The sequence below is a fragment of the Garra rufa genome, chromosome 13 (assembly GCF_049309525.1).
Source record: "Garra rufa chromosome 13, GarRuf1.0, whole genome shotgun sequence".
Lineage (NCBI taxonomy): Eukaryota > Metazoa > Chordata > Actinopteri > Cypriniformes > Cyprinidae > Garra > Garra rufa.
The window spans coordinates 31,462,519-31,485,326 of record NC_133373.1 but is presented as its reverse complement, the minus strand read 5'-3'; the positions used below and the strand labels follow the sequence as shown (position 1 = coordinate 31,485,326).

The 22,808-nt window shown below is 36.0% G+C and overlaps 1 protein-coding gene across 2 annotated transcripts; it reads left to right on the top strand.

Annotated features, from left to right (window-relative positions):
- Positions 1 to 100: 100 nt before the first annotated feature.
- On the top strand, positions 101 to 21,829 carry fzd3a (frizzled class receptor 3a). Of its 2 annotated transcripts, none has more exons than XM_073853067.1 (7): positions 101 to 409; positions 1,307 to 1,723; positions 11,047 to 11,243; positions 11,326 to 12,343; positions 14,939 to 15,087; positions 16,961 to 17,206; positions 19,608 to 21,829. In XM_073853067.1, the coding sequence occupies exons 2-7, from the start codon at positions 1,529 to 1,531 to the stop codon at positions 19,858 to 19,860; spliced, it is 2,058 nt and encodes a 685-aa protein (XP_073709168.1). In that variant the 5' UTR covers positions 101 to 409; positions 1,307 to 1,528; the 3' UTR covers positions 19,861 to 21,829. The 2 variants fall into 2 exon arrangements, with proteins under 2 accessions (XP_073709168.1, XP_073709167.1); XM_073853066.1 differs by having other exon boundaries at positions 16,958 to 17,206.
- The last annotated feature ends 979 nt before the right edge of the window (positions 21,830 to 22,808 follow it).

Below are 22,808 nucleotides of genomic sequence, written 5' to 3'. Positions count from 1 at the left end.
CGAAATGAAATGCCCGAAAGAATCGAATCGCACAAATGATTCAGACTTCCCACCACTAACACACCGCCCCTCATTCCAGGCAACCACAAATCAACAGCGGCAACTTCATTTCATAGTGCCGAGACGCTCCTCGCTCCCAACGGCCCCCTGGTCATTGCAGCGATGATATCCGTGAATAAACCCAAGCCATTTTTATGTTTGCATACGGAATGTGTTTACTTTTTCACGATCAGTCCAATGACGTAAGCTCTAATATGCTTTTATATTGACTGAGAGGAATATTCGTCGGCGCGTCATCGTCAAACGCGCGCGCCCGTACAAAATCCTCAAAACCTGCAGAAAGACACACAGGGCTTGTATTGTTAGAGAAGCGGAGTCCCTCCCCACGTGAATGATCTCCACTCGAGAGGTAAGAAAGACTTTTTATCATTATCAAAATTAATGTTTTACTCAATAATAAGCATAATACATCTCAAAGTACAGCAGACATCTATTTTGAAGGTAGTTGTATTACAGCGAAGCTGCTGTATGCCTTCCGATAGACAGCGTCTCTCTCATGTTAAAAAGGGAAAGGGTTATCTGTTGTTCGCCTTTATTTTGATGAAAACGCGACAGTTTTTAAGTGTTACAGAATTAATGTTAAAACCAACAAAGAAGAATAACATAAAAATCATATCGTTTCAGCACAGAGCATTTGTAATAGCAAAATCGTCGTTCTGCATGACGCCGGTGTTTATAGAACACGGTTTTTTTTAAGGTGGAAGGTGTATTTGCAATTAGGGTTAAATGCGTTTCAAATGTGGAATTATAAGGTCTCAGGAATAAATCGTATCAAGAACATAAAAATAATGCAGCACAAACCGTGTTTCTTCCTGTGAACAGCACTTTTAAACTAATACATATATTTTAAATAAACAGTCGCTGCTTGTGACAGAACAGGCTACATACTGTACCTTAAAAGTACATTAATAATTGGTTATTGAAGTTATTTAAAGGTACTGAATTCCAGTTATTAAACTATCAATATTTACATTTTACGAGATGATAATGTTATGTTTCCTTTTTCTTTTGCAGTAGTTACATTGAATACCCCTAGGGTAATACACTTATAAAGCATCTTTTATTTACTGGCAATATAATGTGTCAGTGCTTTAGATCATGCATTGTTCACTTTAAAACATTTCCCACGCCTTGAGAGATCTCCAGGAAGATTTTTCATGTCTGAATAAACTGTCACCCCATTCATGAATAATTCATGTCAGCCTGTTCATTTCAAATGTGACATTTGATGCTCTTTCTCCCACAGATGTACATCTTATAGATGCATGGCACCCACAGTCATATCTACACTGGATAGTGGACATGCATTGAAAAGACTGGGATATGCCACATTAAAATGGAGAAGCACACCCTATCTGTGCAATTTAAGTCTGGTGTCAAGCAACAGATAATTAATGAGGGAATGGCGGAGCTCAGCTTGTCTTGATACAACCCATCTTTTGAAAGTCACAGCACAGACGGACACACCATGGATCTCCTTTGGGTTCTGTACTCCATGCTGACTGTATGTATGGCCATCAATATGGAAGCTACCGGGAGCCATAACATGTTTACCTGTGAGCCTATCACACTAAGGATGTGCCAGGGTCTCGCCTACAATACCACCTTCATGCCTAACCTTCTAAATCACTATGATCAACAGACCGCTGCTCTCGCCATGGAGGTAAACTACATTACATAGACTAACTGTTTAAATGAGATCACATTGCATTACATTAACCTAGGACTAGTTCTGAGTATCACGCTCTAATAACTGTGACCTCAACAGCAGTCAAATTGATGTGGGGTGTGTACATATAAACATACATGTGTGTGCGTGTGTACACTACCAGATTTTTTATGGGGTTTTTTTGCCCACCAAGCCAGCGTTTATTTGATCCAAAGTATTGAATTATAAATTTTTAAATATTTGTACTATTTAAAATAACTGTTTTCTATTTGAACATATTTTAAAATATAATTTATTCCTGTGATTTCGAAGCTGAATTTTTAGCATCATTACTCCAGTCACATGATTCTTCAGAAATCATTCTAATATTCTGATTTGCTGCTCAAAAAACATTTATTATCATTATTATGTTGAAAACAGCTGAGTAGATTTTTTTTTCAGGTTTCTTTGATGAATATAAAGTTCAGAAGAACAGCATTTATCTGAAATAGAAAGCTTTTGTAACATTATAAATGCCTTTATCATCACTTGTGATCAATTTAAAGCATCCTTGCTAAATAAAAATATTAATTTAAAAAAAAAAAAACAAATCCCAAAATAGTATAGTAATAATGTTACAAAAGCTTTTTATGTCAGATAAATGCAGATCATTGGATCTTTCTATTCATCAAAGAATCCTGAAAAACTCAACAGTTTTAAATATTGATAATAATAATAATAATAATAATCATAATAAATGTTTCCTGAACAGCAAATCAGCATATTAGAATGATTTCTGAAGTGTCATGTGACAATGAAAACTAGAGTAATAACGCTGAAAATTTAGCTTTGATCACAGGAATAAATTACATTTTAAAATATATTCAAAAAGAAAAGACATATTTTAAATAGCAATTTTTTTATTTTATTTTAGTTTTTCTGCACTTTAGATCAAATGAGCAGAAGAGACTTCTCTAAAAAACATTAAACATCATACTATTGAATAATATTACTTGTATAATAATAATTTATATAGACATTGGTCAAAGGGTTCATGACAGGCCAAAAAAAAAAAAAATCCAGGTCTCTAAGAAACCTTTGTTAAAATAATTGAAATGTTGGAGGGTGTTCTTTTTTTCCATTTCAATAGGATGCATTTCTGAAATAAGACTGGTCTATATAAATTCTGTCCTAAATAGTGAGAGCAGAGAAATTATATATATATAGAGAGAATAAATATATATATAGAGAATAAATGTTTAAATGCATTGGTTCAAAACGTATGTACTAACAGCATCAACGATTTGTCATTTTCTATTTGACCCAGTTCTTGTGCCTTGCAGATAATTCAGATCACATTACAAAAATGTTTAAAGGGAAATGAATCTTTGTTCCATCCTACGGGGATGTATCTTGCTATTTTTACAATTATTTTGGTGCTATGTTGCATGTGGCTGTGACGAAATAAGCATCTATTTATGTAACAAGGCTGCTTTACAGCAGCTTGCTAGTATAAACCACAGTAGTTGTTGTTATGAGCAGTTAATGGTGCTCGGACGCGTTGTTTATTTTGATTGCTCTATAATCTTTGTATCTGCAGCTACAACGGCTGGATTGATTCGAGCTGATGGGTAATCCTCTTTTCCCGGGCCGCAGTATTCAGCTGAGCCCAACTGAAAACAGCTGCATTAGCTTGTTACAGCAGCCAGTGTATCCGCTGAACACACACAGCACTGTAAACGTTATCTAAAAGCCGCTGTCCTCAGTCACAAGGTTTTAACTTATTCACTCCAGTCCTGCCTCAGTAAAACAGAAGGATAGGACAGGAAATTAAAGAGATAAAAAGAAGAAAGAATGGTTGAGTTGAGCTGAAACAACCCATCTGCTCATGCTCTTGTACATTTGTGTGGAAATGTGGAGTTATATAACCTTTTGCACTGTAAGCAGCATAAACACACACAAAGAGTGATGATACTTTTTAAACCCACTACTGCATGAAGGATTACAAGATCAGCATAGAAATATATATTCAAATGCATTTGAACAATAATCACAATTCACATGTAACACTCTGCAGATATAGTTTTCATATTTATTTTATGTATTTTAAGTCTCTTCTGCTCACCAAGCCTGCATTTATTTAATCCAAAGTACAGCAAAAACTGTACAATTTTGAAATATTTTTACTATTTAAAATAACTGCTTTCTATCTGAATATATTTTAAAATGTAATTTATTCCTGTGATCAAAGCTAAATTTTCAGCGTCATTACGCCAGTCTTCAGTGTAACATGATCATTCAAAAATCATTCTAATATGCTGATTTGCTGTTCAAGAGACATTTTTATTATTGAGTTAATGTGTTATTTTTCTCAGGATTCTTTGATGAATAGAAAGATCCAAAGATCAGCATTTATCTGAAATAAAAAAGCTTTTGTAACATTATACACTATACTATTCATAAGCTTGGAGTCAGTATTTTTTATTTTTTGGAGGGAAGAAATCATAGAAATTAAAACTTTTATTTAGCAAAGATGCTTTAAATTGGTCAAAAGTGATGACAAAGACATTTATAATGTTAAAAAACGATTTCTATTTCAGATAAATGCTGTTCTTCTGAACTTCGTATTATCAAAGAAACCTGAAAATAATTCTACTTAGAATGTCACATAATATTAATAATAATAAATGTTTTTGAGCAGCAAATCAGAATATTAGAATGATTTCTGAACGATCCTAATAATACAAAAGAATCAGCTTTGAAATCAAAGGTATAAATTACATTTTAAAATATATTCAAATAGAAAACAGTTATTTTAAATACTAAAACATTTTCTTAATTGTACTGTTGCTTGGTAAGCAAAAGCAAAAAAAAAAAAACATTAAAATCTTACTGTTCAAAAACTTTTGACTGCTAGTGTACATTTTTATATATTTAAAAATATATATTTTAATATTTGTTTTTATGTATTATTATTACTTTTTTGCATTTTATGATTATTTAAAAGTTTTTTAATTATTACATTAATTTGTATTGCATGAATGAAAGGATTTTGTTCTTTAAATTTACTTAATAAGTCCGAATTTTTTTTTACATAATTTCTGCATTTGAGGATAAAAAAACAGCAAAAGAAAAGGCAAATTTACATGTGATTTACATGTTTTTAAGGGAATGAAGTCCGTTAAATAGCCAGATGTGGTTAATAAATAGATAGATAAATGAGTAAATGATTTTTAGATTTTGAGACCAACAAATGACATCCATTTGAGCAGCAATCGGTCTACTCAAAAAAAACAGACTAAACCTTTCATGCCTTCAGCTCCAAACCATTTATTTCTTTCTCGCTTTTTGAGGAACAGATTAAACCTTTTTGCTTTCAGATTCAAAAACACTGAGGGACAGTGGCAGCATCTTGCTCTGAACTCTGGGTAACCTCATTTGTGAAGTGGGACAGTTGCCTACAGGGATGGTTTCTGGGATTGTTGTCATGGCATGCAATAATGGGAAGGTTCAGGGAGGATTTGAAATGAGAAATCTGGGTAAAGCTAACAATATTAAGCATTTCAGGTGCACTGATTGATGCGGCTTGACATCTAGTTAATTTAAATTTCCTCCTCCATTTGTCAAACATGCAGAGATACATGACCTTGTCCTCATGTTATTTTTACCATGGCGTGATCATTAAGGCCATCCTGCAGTTGTAATGCAATCTGGCAACCTTAAATTACATCAGTTATGCATTGCTTGGGAATCATAATTTTTTTTTATATTTATGAGAGGTGCAATTACTTTTGCAAATGATCCAAGATATTATTCATAGATACTATTTTGCATATACAAAAGGGTTAAACATAATCATTTATACTATAAATGAAAAATATATGTTAACATGTAGCATTTATGCACATTTAGTAATGCATAAGCATTAAGACAATTGTTACTGGAATGGAAGGGTTGACCATTACTTCCAATCCATATCTTCTTCTTTGTCCCTTCTTCTTCTCTGTTTCTCTTTTCCACTCCCTCCTCTCTCTTCATCCCTCCCCCCACACGCAAGGTACTGCGGTTGCCAGGGAAACGGATCCCAATTGTATTGCAACAAAAGAGCAGGCTTTCTCTCTCAGGAGGTGGTCGTCACTCGCACTCTGACCTCTCTCCATTACACCCCTCCCTTAAACCGGCCCGTTTATGCATCACTGGTTGCCATGGCAGTGCAGTTGAATTCTGTTAAGTGAACACTGCCTTAAGTTAAATAGTGACCGGTGGGAAAGGGAAGACTAACCAGAAGGGCATATGAGACGTTATGTACACTTCAAAATAATAATTGGTAATTTGGTATTAAGAATATGTCTTAAAAACCCTAAACTTCCTTATCATTGAGCAAGTGGGGGTTCACAGAGAACGGCATATGTACTGTGGATTTATGGGTAGAGGGAGGAACTAAACGTATTTACTTGTGAATGGACACATTTGAAAGGTCAGGTTAGGTGAGTTTTCTTCTGTTTGCCTTGTTTTTCCTTTTTCTTTTTGTAACTCAGAGACATCTATATGGAAGCTTGTATCCGCCACTGAATTGAAAAACAAAGTAATTGCGGCTTTTTATCTCACCATTCTGACATTTTTTACTTTATTTTTTTCTCAGAATTGTGAGATATAAATTTGCAATTACGAGTTATAAAGTCAGAATTTGCGAGACATTAATAATTTGGAACAAGTCGCAATTTTGAGAAATAAACTCCCAGTTCTGACTTTATTTCTCAAAGCTAAGTTTATATCTCACACTTCTGACTTTATAACACGCAATTACGAGTAAATATCTCACAATTCTGAGAAAAAGTCAGAATTGCGAGATATAAAATCGCATTTGCAAAAAAAGTTGTATCTTGGGAGTTCTGACATAATTCACAATTACGAGTTTATGCAATTCTAAGGAAAAAGTCAGAATTGTGCATTTATATCACAAAATTCTGAGAAAAAAGTCAGAATTGCTAGTTTATATCTCGCATTTTTGAGAAAAAAAGTCAGAATTACAAGTTTATATGTTCTATTTCTACGGAAAAAGTCAGAATTGGGTGTTTGTAAATTGCAATTCTGATGTTATAACTCGCAATTGTGAGTTTATATCACGTAATTTTTAGAGAAAAAGACAGAATTGCGAGTTTTATATCTCGCATTTCTGAGAAAAAAGCCAGAATTGCAAGTTTATATCTTGCATTTCTGACTTTATAATTCGCAATTGTGAGTTTATATCACGCAATTCTCAGAAAAAAGTCAGAATTGCGAGTTTGTATCGCATTTCTGAGAAAAAAAAGTCAGAATTGCGAGTTTATAACTTGCATTTCTGACTTTATAACTCGCAATTGTGAGTTTATATTACGCAATTCTGAGAAAAAAAGGCAGAACTGCGAGTTTTATATCTCGCATTTATAACAAAAATCAGAATTGCGAGTTTATATCTTGCATTTCTGAGAAAAAAGTCTGAATTGCGAAATAGAGAAAGCTATTTGAATTGAATAGAGGGTATAAATAAAATAAATGTGCATTTAATTGAGGGTATAAATGAGTCCTTCATTAGTGGGCAAACTGTGGAGACACAGTAATTCCAAACATGCAGCAGCTGTATTAAAAGTGAACTCACTAATCTGTGTTTTCAACTATACTGATGGCCCCTATGTGAAACACACAGATTCAATCACACTACAAAAGACTTCATGTTAACTTAATGTACTTGCTTCTGGGAATTATAGTTTGAGATTGTAAAGCTTATATAACATGCTAGCTGTGCAAAGCATTCGGTCATATATAATGCTTTGAATCACATGCAAACAAGAAGCAACAGTCATTGTGCCTCTTCTGCCTTCAGCAGAATGTATGTTTGAATTTCCACAATGAGTAGGAAGTGTACGTTTGCCCTTAGGACAGCAGTGGAAAAGATGCACACATTTGAGTTCATCAGATCATTTCACTGCATGTAATGTGGCCTGACAGCCATGATGAGGTAATGTTTTTCACCAGATCAGCAAATAATGGCACTAGCTTTATTTTTATCTTGCCTAAAAGCCCAAGCATGTCCACTCAATTGAGCTCAGAATGGTGTAAGACCTGTCATAAGTCTGTAGCGACTACAGCCGCAGATGCCACCAGCGAACATGAAGTTAACCACATTCAGGGTTTATGTAATTTACTTACTATCCGCAAAATGTATATGTATATATGTATATATATCTTTATACAGGTTGATAGGACAACATTTTTAGAAGCTATGTAATGAAAACAAGCATTTTTTCACACGCTTTTACGGTCTGATGGTTAAAGCCAGTGCTCTTTAGCGTGTCATGTTGGTGGCACATCTCAATGGTATATGCTGCGTTAAATATGGATTAGGTGCATGGAAACGATTGCTGGATTTAAATGCTTTGTGTCAAAATGGGCAAGCATAATATCCATCCTAATCCCTTTTTACAGACATTTTGGGTGGTAGCCTAGTGTGCTGGCAGTGGCTGAATGCTCTCATTATGGATATGTACTGTATTATACATTCACTATATCGTAAATGTGTTGGACTGTTGCAATAATTTAACGGCTGGATGGTTTTATTTGCGATAGTAAATAATGGTAACACTGTTGTTAGCACATTAGATCATCTCATTGGCCTGAACGCTCGGATAATTTTCTCCATATTATGGTTGTTTAGAAACATAATGAAAGTCATCATTGCATGTAATTTGTAACAAATAGCATTTTTAATAGCCAAACATATTTTTTTTCATAATAATTAGAAGTCATTTTAGCATTTTTAACAACCAAACACTAAGTGTTTAATTTCTAATTATGCAACTTATCATAGCATTTTAATAAATAACCAACCTGAGGAGCAGTATTATTGTTTTATAGTAATTATTAGCATTTATAACAACTAAAAACTAGGAGTTTAAAAAAAAAAAAAAAAACTATTTTTTATATTATAATTACCTACATAATTACAGCATTTTTAATCACCAAACCCTGGGAGCAATTTTATTATATTTGTTTAGAATAATTGCATACATTATTAGCATTTTTTAACAACCAAGCAGTAGGAGGTTTTTTGAAAATTGTAATTACGTAAATTATTATAGCATTTTAATTGCCAACCACTAGGAGTTATATTTCTTTCTACTATAATTATATAAATTATTATAGCATTTTTAATTTAGGAGAGAAAATTATTTATCTATCTATTTATTTATTTGTGACCCTGGACCACAAAACCAGTCATAAAAGTAGCACGGGTATATTTGTAGCAATAGGCAACAATACATTGTATGGGTCAAAATGATCAATTTTTCTTTTATGCCAAAAATCATAAGGATATTAAGTAATGATCATGTTCCATGAAGATATTTACTAAATTTCCTACCGTAAATATATCAAAACTTAATTTTTTATTAGCAATATGCATTTCTATGAACGTCATTTGGACAACTTTAAAGGTGCTTTTCTCAATATTTAGATTTTTGTGATTCTTATCCTAACAAACCATACATCAATGGGAAGCATATGTATTCAGTTTCCAGATATATAAATGTATAAAATAAAAGAAATTGACCCTTATGACTGGTTTTGTTGTCCAGGGTTACATTTATTGACCTTTTTTTGTATAGAGATGTATTGAGACTTTTTTTTTCTCACCATTAGTAGTTTCTTTAAATGCTTAAAATAGAATATATAGCACATACATCCTTTTCTTTTTTTTCAAGCGTGTTCATGTAGGCTTTGAATGACTGTAAGTTTTGGTCCTTTTTTTCAACACAAGCGGTGTCAGAACCCCCACCCGACCGTCACAAAGGCCCTTACTCTGCAGGGGTGGAGGCGTTATTGTCTATCTGTCTGGTCCTGGGTGGAGTCTTTTTCCTTCTCCCCCATGGGATTTGCATATTTATGTCCGGCCCCAAAGCTGGTACTACTCCCAGAATGCCTTATGGTGTAAGTGGGCCTCAGCAATAAACAGCATGTCTCCTGCCCTAAACAAAGGCCTCCTCAGAGAGGTTGCATTACAGATCCAATTTTTATTCTCATTTTACATAAGGGTGACCAAGTTACTGTGATAAAAATCGGGAAGAGTCAGAGACGTGGCCTGGTGGGTTTTGTTCATGCTTCATTGAGCGTTAAAGATGCTCCTTCTGATGTTCTCAAGATTTGTCATATTTCCAGAAGTCAATAGTGATTAGTTTTTATATGTTATTAGATTTTAATTTCTGAATATTGGTGCTGATATTAAGCATTTTTATGGTTATTGGCCTCTGTAATTTTCAAAACCAATTTGCAGATAAAACAATTTAAAAGCATTTAAAAAAGTTTTTTTGTCAGAGCCCTTGTTATTCTTAATTTTGACATAAATTTTCACTTTTACACCAGACATGTATAAATCGGTCCAAAATGTTGGTTATCGGTCTACTTGATCTGCAATAATCGGTGTAGGCATCGGCCCTAAAAACACATATTGATCGACCCCTAATATTTATGCATGTATGTATTTATTTATTTATGTTTAAAAATATTTGAAATTTGAAACAGTTTTTGTCAGTGCCCTTGTTATTCTTAATTTTGACATTAATTTTAATTTTTACACCAGACATATACATATCGGTCCAAATATCGGTTATCGGTCTATTGGTCGACCCCTAATATTTATTCATTTATTTATTTATGTTTAAATATATTTTAAATTTGTACATTTGAATATTTTTCAATTTTCCACCAGACATATATAAAAGTCCAAAATATCGGTTATTGGTCTGCTTGATCTGTAATAATCGTTATTGTCATCGGCCCTAAAAAACACACCTGGTCGACCACTAATATTCATTTATTTATGTTTAAAAATATTTAAAATTTAAATACATTTTGAAAATTAAACTTAAGTTCATTATTATTATTAATAACATACATCTATATTTTTTTTGTCTGTCCATACCAGCCCTTTCATTCTGAACTTAGATCGCTAATTTTAAATTTGAATACATTTTAAAAAGAAAAAATTTAAAAAGTTGATTTTTATTGTTATTATTATTATTTGCAGAAAAAAATCATTTAAAGACAGTTTTTGTCAGAGCCCTTGTTATTCTTAATCTTGACATTAATTTTCATTTTTACACCAGACATATATATCGGTCCAAAATATTGGTTATCTGTCTACTTGATCTGTAATAATCGGTATCGTCATCGGCCCTGAAAAACACATACTGGTGTCGACCACGAATATTTATTTATTTATGTTTAAAAACTAGCATTATGTACTGTTTTTGTATCATTATTACTATTATTATTAATAATGCTTTGTTTTTCTTGCCTGCCAGCCTTTTCATCCCATGGTGAACTTGGAGTGCTCTACTGAAATACGCCCATTCCTGTGTGCCCTTTATGCACCTGTGTGCACCGAGTATGGCCGCGTGACCCTGCCATGTCGGCGCCTGTGCCAGCGTGCCAAGAGCGATTGCTACAAGCTGATGGAAATGTTTGGTGTCAGCTGGCCAGACGAGATGGAGTGCAGCAGGTACAAGATCACTTTCATTAAGTCTCAGCAAGACATCTTTATTCTATAATATCATATTCTGAAATGACACTCTGTCTCTTAGGTTTCCAGACTGTGATGATACTTACCCCCGAGCAATAGACTTGCTCCCAAGCAGTGACGGGACAGAGGAATCTCCCACGTCAATTCAGCGGGACTACGGCTTCTGGTGTCCAAGAGAGCTGAAGATCGAGCCTGATTTGGGTTACTCCTTTATGGGCGTGCACGACTGCTCACCTCCCTGCCCGAACATGTACTTCCGCAAAGACGAACTCATCTTCGCTCGCTATTTCATCGGCGTAGTCTCCATAGTCTGCCTATCAGCGACGCTGTTCACCTTCTTGACCTTCCTCATCGACGTTGGCCGCTTCCGTTACCCCGAGCGCCCCATCATCTTCTACGCTGTCTGCTACATGATGGTATCCCTGGTTTTCTTCCTGGGCTTCCTGTTAGAGGATCGTGTGTCGTGCAACGCAGCAAGTCCCGGCCGTTTCCGTGCCTCCACCGTCACCCAGGGCTCCCACAACAAGGCCTGCACACTGCTCTTCATGACGTTGTACTTCTTCACCATGGCAGGAAGTGTTTGGTGGGTCATCCTCACCATCACCTGGTTCTTGGCGGCAGTTCCAAAATGGGGAAGTGAAGCTATTGAGAAGAAGGCTTTGCTCTTCCACGCGGTGGCTTGGGGCGTCCCGGGAGCCCTTACTATTACTCTCATGGCTATGAACAAAATCGAGGGTGACAGCATGAGCGGCGTTTGTTTCGTGGGGCTCTATGACCTAATGGCTTTGCGCTGGTTCCTCTTGGTGCCTCTCGCATTGGATGTGGTCGTTGGTGTGGTGCTGCTGTTAGCGGGCATCGCTGCGTTGAATAGGGTCCGGATGGAGATTCCCCTAGAGAAGGAGAACCAGGACAAACTGGTGAAGTTTATGATCCGGATCGGCGTGTTCTCCATCCTGTATTTAGTGCCTCTGCTGACAGTCATTGGATGCTACCTGTATGAGCAGAGCAACAGATCAGTTTGGGAGACTACATGGGTACAGGAGCGCTGTAGAGAGTATCACATCCCCTGCCCGTTTAAGGTAAGAATCTATGGTGTTAAATACTTACACTGCTGTTGAAATGTTTGGGGTTGGTTCGATTTTTCAAAGAAGTCTTAAGTACAGATAACTGTTATCTATTTGTGACCCTGGACCACAAAACCAGTCATAAGAGTCTATTTTTTTTATCTAAAAGCTGAATAAATAAGCTTTCAATAGGACAATATTTGTCCAAGATACAACTATTTGAAAATCAGAAATCTGAGGGTGCAAAAAGATCAAAATATTGAGAAAATCACCTTTAAAGTTGTCCAAATGAAGTTCTTAGCAATGCATATTACTAATCAAAAAAAATTACAGTAAGAAAATTTACTAAATATCTTCATGGAACATGATGCTTAATATCCTAATGATTTTTGGCATAAAAGAAAAATCAATAATTTTGACCCATACAATGTATTTATGGCTATTGCTACATCCGTGCTCTTAAGAAGTTTTGTGGACCAGGGTCGAATTTGTATACATTTTAAAACTGAATTTTCAGCAGCCATTACACCAGACTTCAGTGTCACATTATCCTTCAGAAATCATTCTAATATGCTGATTTGTTGCTTAAAAAATATTACTGACCCCAAACTTTCGAACAGTAGCTAATGCTGATATTGTCCTAAAAATAAGCAATTGTTTTAGTATATATAATGACAGATTTTAATGTGATCTTTGAACAGTGTTGCTAGGGAAAAAGAGTATCTACACCATATAAAAAGTCAGATAATTCATGATGCTTGTTGTGACCTCAAGTGAATTTATACTACTTTTCTTGTTGTGAATAATTGAAGGCCTCCTGCCAACCTGTCCTCACTCTGTATTAGAAAAGGTTTTAGTGTTTTAAAAATTTATTGTTGTGACTAAGTGCTCACTGTAAGATGCAAAAATAACATCCTGCTGATGTGAGCTTTATCCAGGATCAGAAATAAATGGGAGATCAAGGTAAAAAGCGAATCACAAGTGGCACAAATAGGGCCCTATGAAATATGTTTGATTTTTTCCCAAATTCTGTTTTGTTTTCTACCAAATTCCATTTAATTTTTTCTGGATTTCATTTTATTCCATTCTTTTCCACTATTTTTCTAGACTCAGTTTTAATTGTTAAATTACAAAAATATTAATCAAAAAGCATTAAAATGTATGTTATTCATAAAAAATGCATGCATACGAAATGCATGTTCTTCACTGATGCTTCAGAAGAAAACACAATGCGTGGGTTCTGAAGGGCAGTACTAAAAGAAAAAATATATATAATATTTAGGCAAAATAAGAAAAATTTACACATCTTCATTCTGTTCAAAAGTTTTCACCCCCCTTATTGCATCGTTTTTCCTTCTGGAGCATCAGTGAGCGTTTGAACCTTCTGTAATAGTTGCATATAAGTCCCTCAGTTGTCCTCAGTGTGAAAAGATGGATCTCAAAATCATACAGTCATTGTTGGAAAGGGTTCGAATACACAAAAATGCTGAAAAACCAAAGAATTTGTGGAACCTGAAGGCAGTTATCAGTTCAAGACAAACAAGGGACACAGTCGTGGATCATTCAGGTAAACACAGTATTAAGAATCAAGTCTATGTCAACTTTTGAACAGGGATATTTTTATAAATTCAACTATTATTTTCTCTTGTGGACTAAACGTCTTTTATGTGAAATATCTTACTCAGGTCAGTACTAAATAAAAAAATAACATGCAGTTTGTATGATCCCTCTTATTTTAGTAAAATAATTAACATTTGCATAATCTGCAAGGTGTATGTAAACTTTTGACTACAACTGTATCTCAGTAAATCATACAGCAGCATCTGCACTGAATATATCTTGTGACTAACATGATGCAAACAAACTGAAGCATAACTAAAAACTAAAGACTGTCATGGCAATTTTCAGCTTCAGCTCAGTGAAAATCTCTGTAATGATGTTTATCCATACTGTGTGTGTGTGTGTGTGTGTGTGTGTGTGTGTGTGTGTGTGTGTGTGTACATGCCTCAGGCAGTGTGGGATTGTGGGGCTGGATTTAATGAGGTCTTGTTTACTACTGCAACTTCTGTTCTGTTGTGGTGGAGCGAAAAGGACAGTCATGTGTCATGTTAACTCTGTAGCAGTACTACTTCATGAAGAGCTATGAAGTACACTGCTATAAATAGTATTACTATTTAAAAATACTATTTGCATTATATAAATAATACCAAGACAGTAACAGTAATGTATATGGATATGCAAAGGCAGGTTGACAGCATTCAGAGCAGAAGAAATGCTCCATCTAAAGCTCTGAGAGTGAGTGTGTGTGTATTAGATAAAGAAGAGGACAAGCATTTGTGTTGACTGCAGCTATGTTTATGCCGTTGGCAATAGTGCAGTGAGCTGAGATAAAGCACTTCCCATCCACACAATCGCACACACACAACCCAGGGCTAAACTGACATACAGAAATACAATCACGCACACGCTTCATGAGGTTATGAGCAAACGCCGAGATCTGCAAGGGAAGAATGTTCCTACATGTTCTGATTACAAATCAGGTTTCACCTGTTCTAACGTTGCATACTAAGCAAATGTGTGAAAAACAGTCTACTGCTTTTGTCTTCCCAGGTGGAACAGACGAGTAGGCCAGATATCGCCTTGTTCCTCATCAAGTACCTGATGATGCTGGTGGTGGGAATCCCATCAGTGTTTTGGGTGGGCAGTAAAAAGACCTGCTTTGAGTGGGCCAGTTTCTTCAACGGGCATCGCAGAAAAGAGTAAGTTTTGTGTAATGCTTAGAGAATTTATACCATTATTGTTTAGGATTTCCAAGGAACACAAACTGATAAAGGCCTTAAAAGTCACTTTAAAGGGTTAGTTCACTCAAAAATGAAAATTCTGTCATTAATTATTCACCCTCATGTCGTACCAAACCTGTAAGACCTTTGTTCCTCTTCGGAACACAAATTAAGATATTTTTGATGAAATCCGAGAGCTTTCTGACCCTCCATAGACGGCAAGGGCTCTTCCATGTTTATGGTCCAGAAGAACATCAACAAAATAGTACATGTGTCATCAGTGGTTCAACCGTAATTTTATGAATCTTTGAGAATTTTTGTGCACAAAAAAAACACAAAAATAACGACTTTATTCAACAATTTTTCTTCCCTATGTCATCCTAGCACCATATTGAAGAGTACCATGCAAAAATAGTTTTTATTTTGGGGGTTTTTGCTAACAAAAAATATTTTTGTTGCTTCATAACATTACGGTTGAACCACTGATGTCACATCGACTATTTTGTCGATCTTCTTGGTACCTTTCTGGACCTCTATGCAGGGTCAGAAAACTCTCGGATTTCATCAAAAATATCCTAATTTAAGTTCCGAAGACGGACGAAGGTCTTACGGGTGTGAAACAACATGAGGGTGAGTAATTGATGGAATTTTCATTTTTTTTGAATGAATTATCCCTTTAAAGGAGAAGTTCACTTCCAGAATAAAAATTTAAGGAAAACATTTCAGGATTTTTCTCCATATAGTGGACTTCTATCGTGCCCCGAGTTTAAACTCCTAAAATGTAGTTTAAATGCAGCTTCCAATGATCCCAAATGCAGTTGTAAACGATCCCAGTCGGGGAAGAAGGGTCTTATTTTGTGAAACGATCTTTTTTTTTTATTACAATTTATATACTTTATAACCTCAAACGCTCATCTTGTCTTGCTCTGCCTGAACTCTGTTTTTTCTGGTTCAAGACATGGCAGGTTGAAAAACTCCCATCTAATTTTCTCCCTCAACTTCTAAAATCATTTCAAAATCATCCTACATCACTGCAGAAGTGCTGACCCAGTGTTTGCAAAGTGAACATGCAAAGAAGATCAAACACCCTTAACAAAAAAGGTAAAACAGCAATGTAGGGCGATTTTGAAGTTCAGGGAGAAAATAAGAGGGGAGTTTTTGACATATCAACTGTCTTGAATCAGAAAAACAGAGTTCAGGCAGAGCAAGACAAGATGAGCATTTGAGGTTACAAAGTATATAAATTGTAATTTAAAGATAAGACCCTTTTTCCTCAACTAGAATCATTTACAACCGCATTTGGGATAATTTAAAGCCGCATTTTGGAAGTTCAAACTTGGGGCACCATAGAAGTCCACTATATGGAGAAAAAAATGAAATATTTTCCCCAAAAAACATAATTCCTTTACGACTGAAGAAAGAAAGACATCTTAGATGACATACGGGTGAGTACATTATCTGTAAATTTTTGTTCTGGAAGTGAACTTCTCCTTTAAGTAGAGATGAAACAATATTACATGTGTGGTGTGCATTTTAATACATTTCTATCATTTATGCATAGACCTGCAGTGCAATACATCTATTTAAATTGAGGACATGAAGTAGCCACAGGAAATAGTTCACTAAGTGTGTTCTGTCTCATAGGGGTAAGTGTAAAGACTTCCTCTCTACACACCCCTGTCCCTTACATCAGGGCATTAACCTCCTCTCCTTCCTCCTGTCCCACCCCCTCCTCTTTTGTTCATTTCGACTCCTTTATGCCCTCTGCCTTCCCCCTCTCTCTTCCTTCGCTCCTCTGTCACTCCCTCCCCTCTACGCCGCCTTTTCCCCCCATCTCTTCCACCCTCAGCAGTGCGGTGCACGAGAGCCGACAGGTGCTGCAGGAGCCCGACTTCACCCAGCTCCTCCTCAGGGATCCCAACACCCCAGTGGTAAGGAAGTCTAGGGGAACCTCAACGCAGGGCACCTCCACCCACGCCTCCTCCACACACCTCGCCATGTTGGACGAGCCCCCCAGCGCTAGCACCAGCCGCGCAGGCAGCATGCGCAGCAAATCAAGCAGCTTCCATGGCAGCCTGCACCGCTCCAGAGATGGCAGGTAAGGCATCTATTCACCCTCCAGAGAATTCTGAGGACTTTTTTTAGCATCTTTGATACTGATTTTTGGGGATCTTCGAAATGGAAGTTAATAAGAGTATCATCCAAGATGTCCATGTCTTTCTTTCTTCAGTCGAAAACGTTTTTGAGGAAAACATTCTGGGATTTTTCTGCATATAGTGGACTTCAGTGGTGGCCAATGGGTTGAAGGTCCAAATTGCAGCTTCAAAAGACAAGATCCCAGCCAAGGAAAAAGGGTCTTATCTAATGAGCTTATACTTTTTAACCACAAATGCTCATCTTGCACCAGCCCAACCTCACGCATTACATAATCATGTTGGAAAGATCAAGTGTGACGTAGACAATATGGCTTAATCAAGACAGTTTTCGCTGTGCGTTTCAAAGCGAAGCGCACACTTCATTCAGAGGACCAGCTCGTGATCCAGTGTTTTACGCACTTCAGAACGACTCAGTTTACAGTGAATACAGTGACCTTGTTTATTGCATGTGCTGAGTTTTCACGTTAGATGAGTACAGCATTTCACTAGATTTGTAGTGAGACGTGTTTTTGTAAGCCTGTTTTCACTAAAGCCTAAGTTTCCTTCAAAATAAAAGCTCTACTGCTGTCTCCGTCAAAATAAAAGCTTAAAAGTGCAGCATGAATTGCTGACAGCTAGCAGTTTAAATGGGTAACATTACTGCAGTCCAAATTCAAAACATCTCTTTCAAGTGTAGAAATTAGTAGTGTAAAGCAAAAATAATATACCTATAAAATATACATTTTCATTTATTTTACAGTGCAATTGTTTACAATATATGGCTATTACTGTCATAATATAACATTTTTATTATTATTATTATTATTATTATTATTATTATTATTATTATTATTATTATATTCTAATTTGTTTGGCTTCTAAAACACCAGTGTGATTGTAATTTAGACTGAGACAATATATCACAACTAAAAAGAGGGTTGAGTCCCCTTTAAAGTTCAGGTACTTTAAGTCAATTTACTGACTTTTTACTGAAGTTTTCTTATGCCGAGTTCAGACTGCACGATTTTCAAAGCAATTGCGTCACAGATCTGTTCACACTGCATGACTATCTGGGGTAGCATTCTGTCGCTGCTGTGTTCACACTGCACGATGGATCGGCGACAGGGGGTTTCACACTGCATGACTTTAAGATAGGAAGAATCGCCGACATCTTTGTCCCGGTCCGCAAACTACGTCTCACAACCAAACACACGCGAGAAGTGACATGGAAACAACGCGAGGTCAGGCGTGCAAGTTGTCACGTGAGACTGGGATTATTATTTAAAAAAAGGCAGCCCGCAAGAAGCTTGTCAAACAAATTGCATGTGAACTCATTTGCAGCAAAAAGAAAAGAAGCCGAAGCTATGCTTGTTGATATTGTGGTCTATACCTCGTAACTCCTCCCCCAACTTCCCGCTGGCCTGGATGTTGCTGTCTCATTGGCTGTAGCTAATCGCAGATGTTATTTTCAGTCAGATCACCTTTCACACGGCATGATTTTGAATCACAGACAAGTCCAGATATTTAGCATGCCAAATATCTCACGGGTGTCGGCGACACGTCAGCGATTCTCTCAGATCGCATCTTTGATAGTTCACACTGTGTGATTGTCACTCGCATGAACGAGCACCGATTTGCCTGTGATTTCGGGCATTTGTCGGCGATTTCTCAAAACCTGTCGGCGAGTCAAAATCGGGGCTAAAATCATGCAGTCTGAACTCGGCATTAGATAAGAAAATGGGTTGGAGCTCTTACTTTTGAGCTCTCAAAGTGCATTAGATAGAAAAATCTAACTTTAAAATGTAAAAAAAAAAAAAATTATATATAAAAGTCTTCCTTTATCTTTTTTTTTATATCATATGTTGGACTTCATATCACAATATTATCGTATCGTGAGATTTTGATATTGTTACATCCCTTTTTAAAAGTATATACATTTTGGTTAGATTGTTTTACTACATAAGACCCTTATTCCTCAGCTGGGATCACATTTTGATTAAATGTTACAAGGTCGAAAGAAAACCAATTTAAAAATAAATAACTGACGAATTGTTCAAAATACAATCTATATCATGGCCTGAATTTCCACAAATGTTCAACTTCAAACCAACTTCAGAAAATGTCCCAGGATAATAGCGCCCTCCAGTTGTGCACAGCTGGATGAAACCTATATCTGCCTCACTGAACAAAGATGTACAGTAGTCAACATTCGAAGTGGATCAAAACCTTTGATCAAATTTGTCCTAAAACCAAAAAGAATACCTGTTCTCATCTTAGGACAACTTTTGAGGAACTTTTTTGATCCACTTCGAATGTTGACTACTGTAAACATCACTGAATCTCTTTCATTATGTTTTCCATCAGGTACACAGCTTGCAGTTATCGCGGCGTCGAGGAGCGTCTCCCTCACGGGAGCACTCTGCGTCTTAACGATCCGCTCCAGCACTGCGGCGTCAACCGTCTCGACAGCCATTCGCGGCACGGCAGCCTGCAGCGCCTGGAGAGCCAATCACGGCACAGCAGTGTGCGAGACCTCACCATCACAACACAGGCCATCCAAAGCAGCCCTGGCAACGGCATTCACCGTGTCGTAGAAGAGGATGCGACCAAGGCGTGAACTTTACCGTGGCAGCAAATAGAGACCAAATGAGTAGAGAACATGGACTCTTCTTGGACAAACTCATATGGAGGGCACAAATACAAGAGCTTTCAAAATGGGAATTGAGCCCATGACCTTGAGCATCTCGTGCTACTAGTTGAGCTAGATGAACGAATGGACTTTGTGAATTCAAAGGTTGTAAAGTTCAGTTATGGACGACACCAAACACTTGAAAAATTTTGATGTACACTACCAGTCACAAGTTTTTGAACAGTAAGATTTTTAATGTTTTTTTAAAGAAGTCTCTTCTGCTCGCCAAGCGTACATAATAATAATAAATGTTTTTTGATCAGCAAATCAGAATATTAGAATGATTCCTTACAGATCACGTGAGTAATGATGTTAAAAATTCAGCTTTAAAATCACAGGAATAATTAGATTTGAAAATATATTCAAATAGAAATGTTTTTTTAAATAGTAGAAATATTTCAAAATGTTGGATCAAATAAATGCAGGCTTGGTGCACAGAAGAGACTTAAAGACCAAAAAAATTTTACTGTTCAAAATCTTTTGACTGGTAGTGTACACTACTGTTTAAAAGTTTAGGGTCAGTATTTTTTTGTAAGAATTTTTTTTTTTTTTAATTTAGCAAAGATGCATTGTATCAGTCAAAAGTGATAGTAAATTCTTTCAAAACATTAGAAAATCTTACTGACCCCGATCTTTTTGAACTGTAGTCTATGTGTGTACTGTTTTCTCGAGTAAAAGCTGTGTGGAACCTCGTAAAGGGTTCCTATGTTAACAGGGTCGAATGTAAGGGCTTTTGATACATCATCATTTTATGATGTGTTGAGGCACTTGCTGTTTTATACTCCCATGATTTAAGCTTTCTGAGTTGTTCCACTACAAATGTGGTTTTGAATGTTTCTTTCCATTGTTTGTTGCACTTTTGACAGTTTTGTAGAACAGAACTAGTGATGCATATTGACACTTCCACACATTTGGGTTAAATTTAAAAGGACAGTTTACCCAAAAATGAAATTCTTTCAACATTTACTCACCCTTGTGACATTTCAAACTTGTATGATTTTCTGCTTCCTGTGGAGGACAAAAAAAGAGGTTTATCAGAATGTACAAACTTCTCTTTTCCGCAAAATAACAGTGAAGAGTGACCAAGGGGTTGTAAAGCTACAAAAATGACAAGAAGTAACAAAAACTTGTCATTTTTCAGTCAATAATTGTTTCCAATGTCAAGTGTCAATTGTTTCCAGTGCCAACGTCCTGAAAATTGAGGATGAGAAACTGAAATATTTTCAATTGTGACTCTGTACCACAAAACATGTTATAAGATTCAATTTTGTGTAACTGAGATTTATACATCATCTGAAAGCTAAATAAATAAGCGTTCCATTGATGTATGGTTTGTTATGATAGGAAAATTTGGCTGAGATACAACGGTTTGAAAATCTGGAATCTGAGGGTGCAAAAAAATTTAAATATTGAGAAAATCGCCTTTAAAGTTGTCCAAAATGAAGTTCTTAGCAATGCATTTTACTAATCAAAAATTAAGTTTTAATATGTTTATGGTAGGAAATTTTCTATTGTTTGGAACATGATTTTTACTTAATATCCTAATGATTTTTGCCAAAAGAAAAATTAAAATTTTGACCCATACAATTTATTTTATCTACTTAATACTGGTTTTGTGGTCCAGGGTCACCTTTTTATGTGAAATATCCCTTTGAAAAGCATGAAGAGCTGAATAAAAGACTAAAAAAAAAACTAAAAAAAAAAAAAAACATTAATCAGTCGTTTTAGAATAGATATCGTAGGCATTTTTCAGATGAAAATTGGCATATCCTTTTCAACCAAGCTCTTCTCTGTTGAGTTTTAGCACTAATAATAATTAGTCGAGTCATTTTCTGTAAATTGACATCAACCGAAAACTGTGAAAAGCTTTTTTGTAACACATTCAGAGATCCTGAGTGCTTTAAAATAAAAAGATCACCACTCTCAAAACGTTCATATCCGTGTGTGTCATTTCCCTCGTTTATTGAATTACATCAGCGTCAGGTAAATATAGTATCGTCTCCATATATGCATAGTGGCCAATTTATCCAGTCTTTGATTCACCTTCCACCTTAAATACATCTGTGCAAAACGACTCCTCATTGCTTGAAGTGATATCCACCTTTCTCAAGTGAGTGAGAAACATAATACAACCATGAAACGTATGGAATTACCATTTATGGCATTCAAAACTGTACAAATGATTACAAAGCATATCCTGACAAAAATAAAGAACCGAGATGAAAATGAGTACATAGTAATTTCTAAGAAGTTACTGAAATTCAGATACTTTCATTTCACTTGAAGTTTATAGGTTTCTGTCCTAATTTCCATTGCTGTTACTTAAAGGGATAACGTTAGTTCACCCAAAAATGAAAAATCTGTTATAAATTACTAGGGCTGTCCCCGAATAGTCGAAGATTCGATGCATCGATATGCGGAGCCTGATTCGACCACCGATCTCACAGTCGAATCTTTGCGGGTGAAACGAGCATCATACCATTTTGGCAATATGGGGGAGCTCAATGTCAAATTGCACACAGAACTACTGATTTTGTACGGTTATATTAAGCTATATACAGCCTTTGATTATGATAATGCAGTAAAAACAAAAGTGAAAAGAAAGAAGCGTTCAATAAATAGGTAATAAATAATAAATTTGGAGGAGCCTTTTTTGAATGGTTTTCTGTTGGCACTGGCAGTGAGCGTTCTGCGCTCTGTTTATGCGCCCCCGCGGTGCCTCGCGTTTTCGCCGCCTGCTGCGCCTCGCGTTTTTGCAGGAGCGCTCTGAGCGCCTGAAGTTCAAAAAAAAAAAAAAAAAAATCAACTCTGAGCGGAAAAACGCCCAACGTCATTCACGTTCTTTTCCATTGTCCAATCGAATGAATGGAGACGCG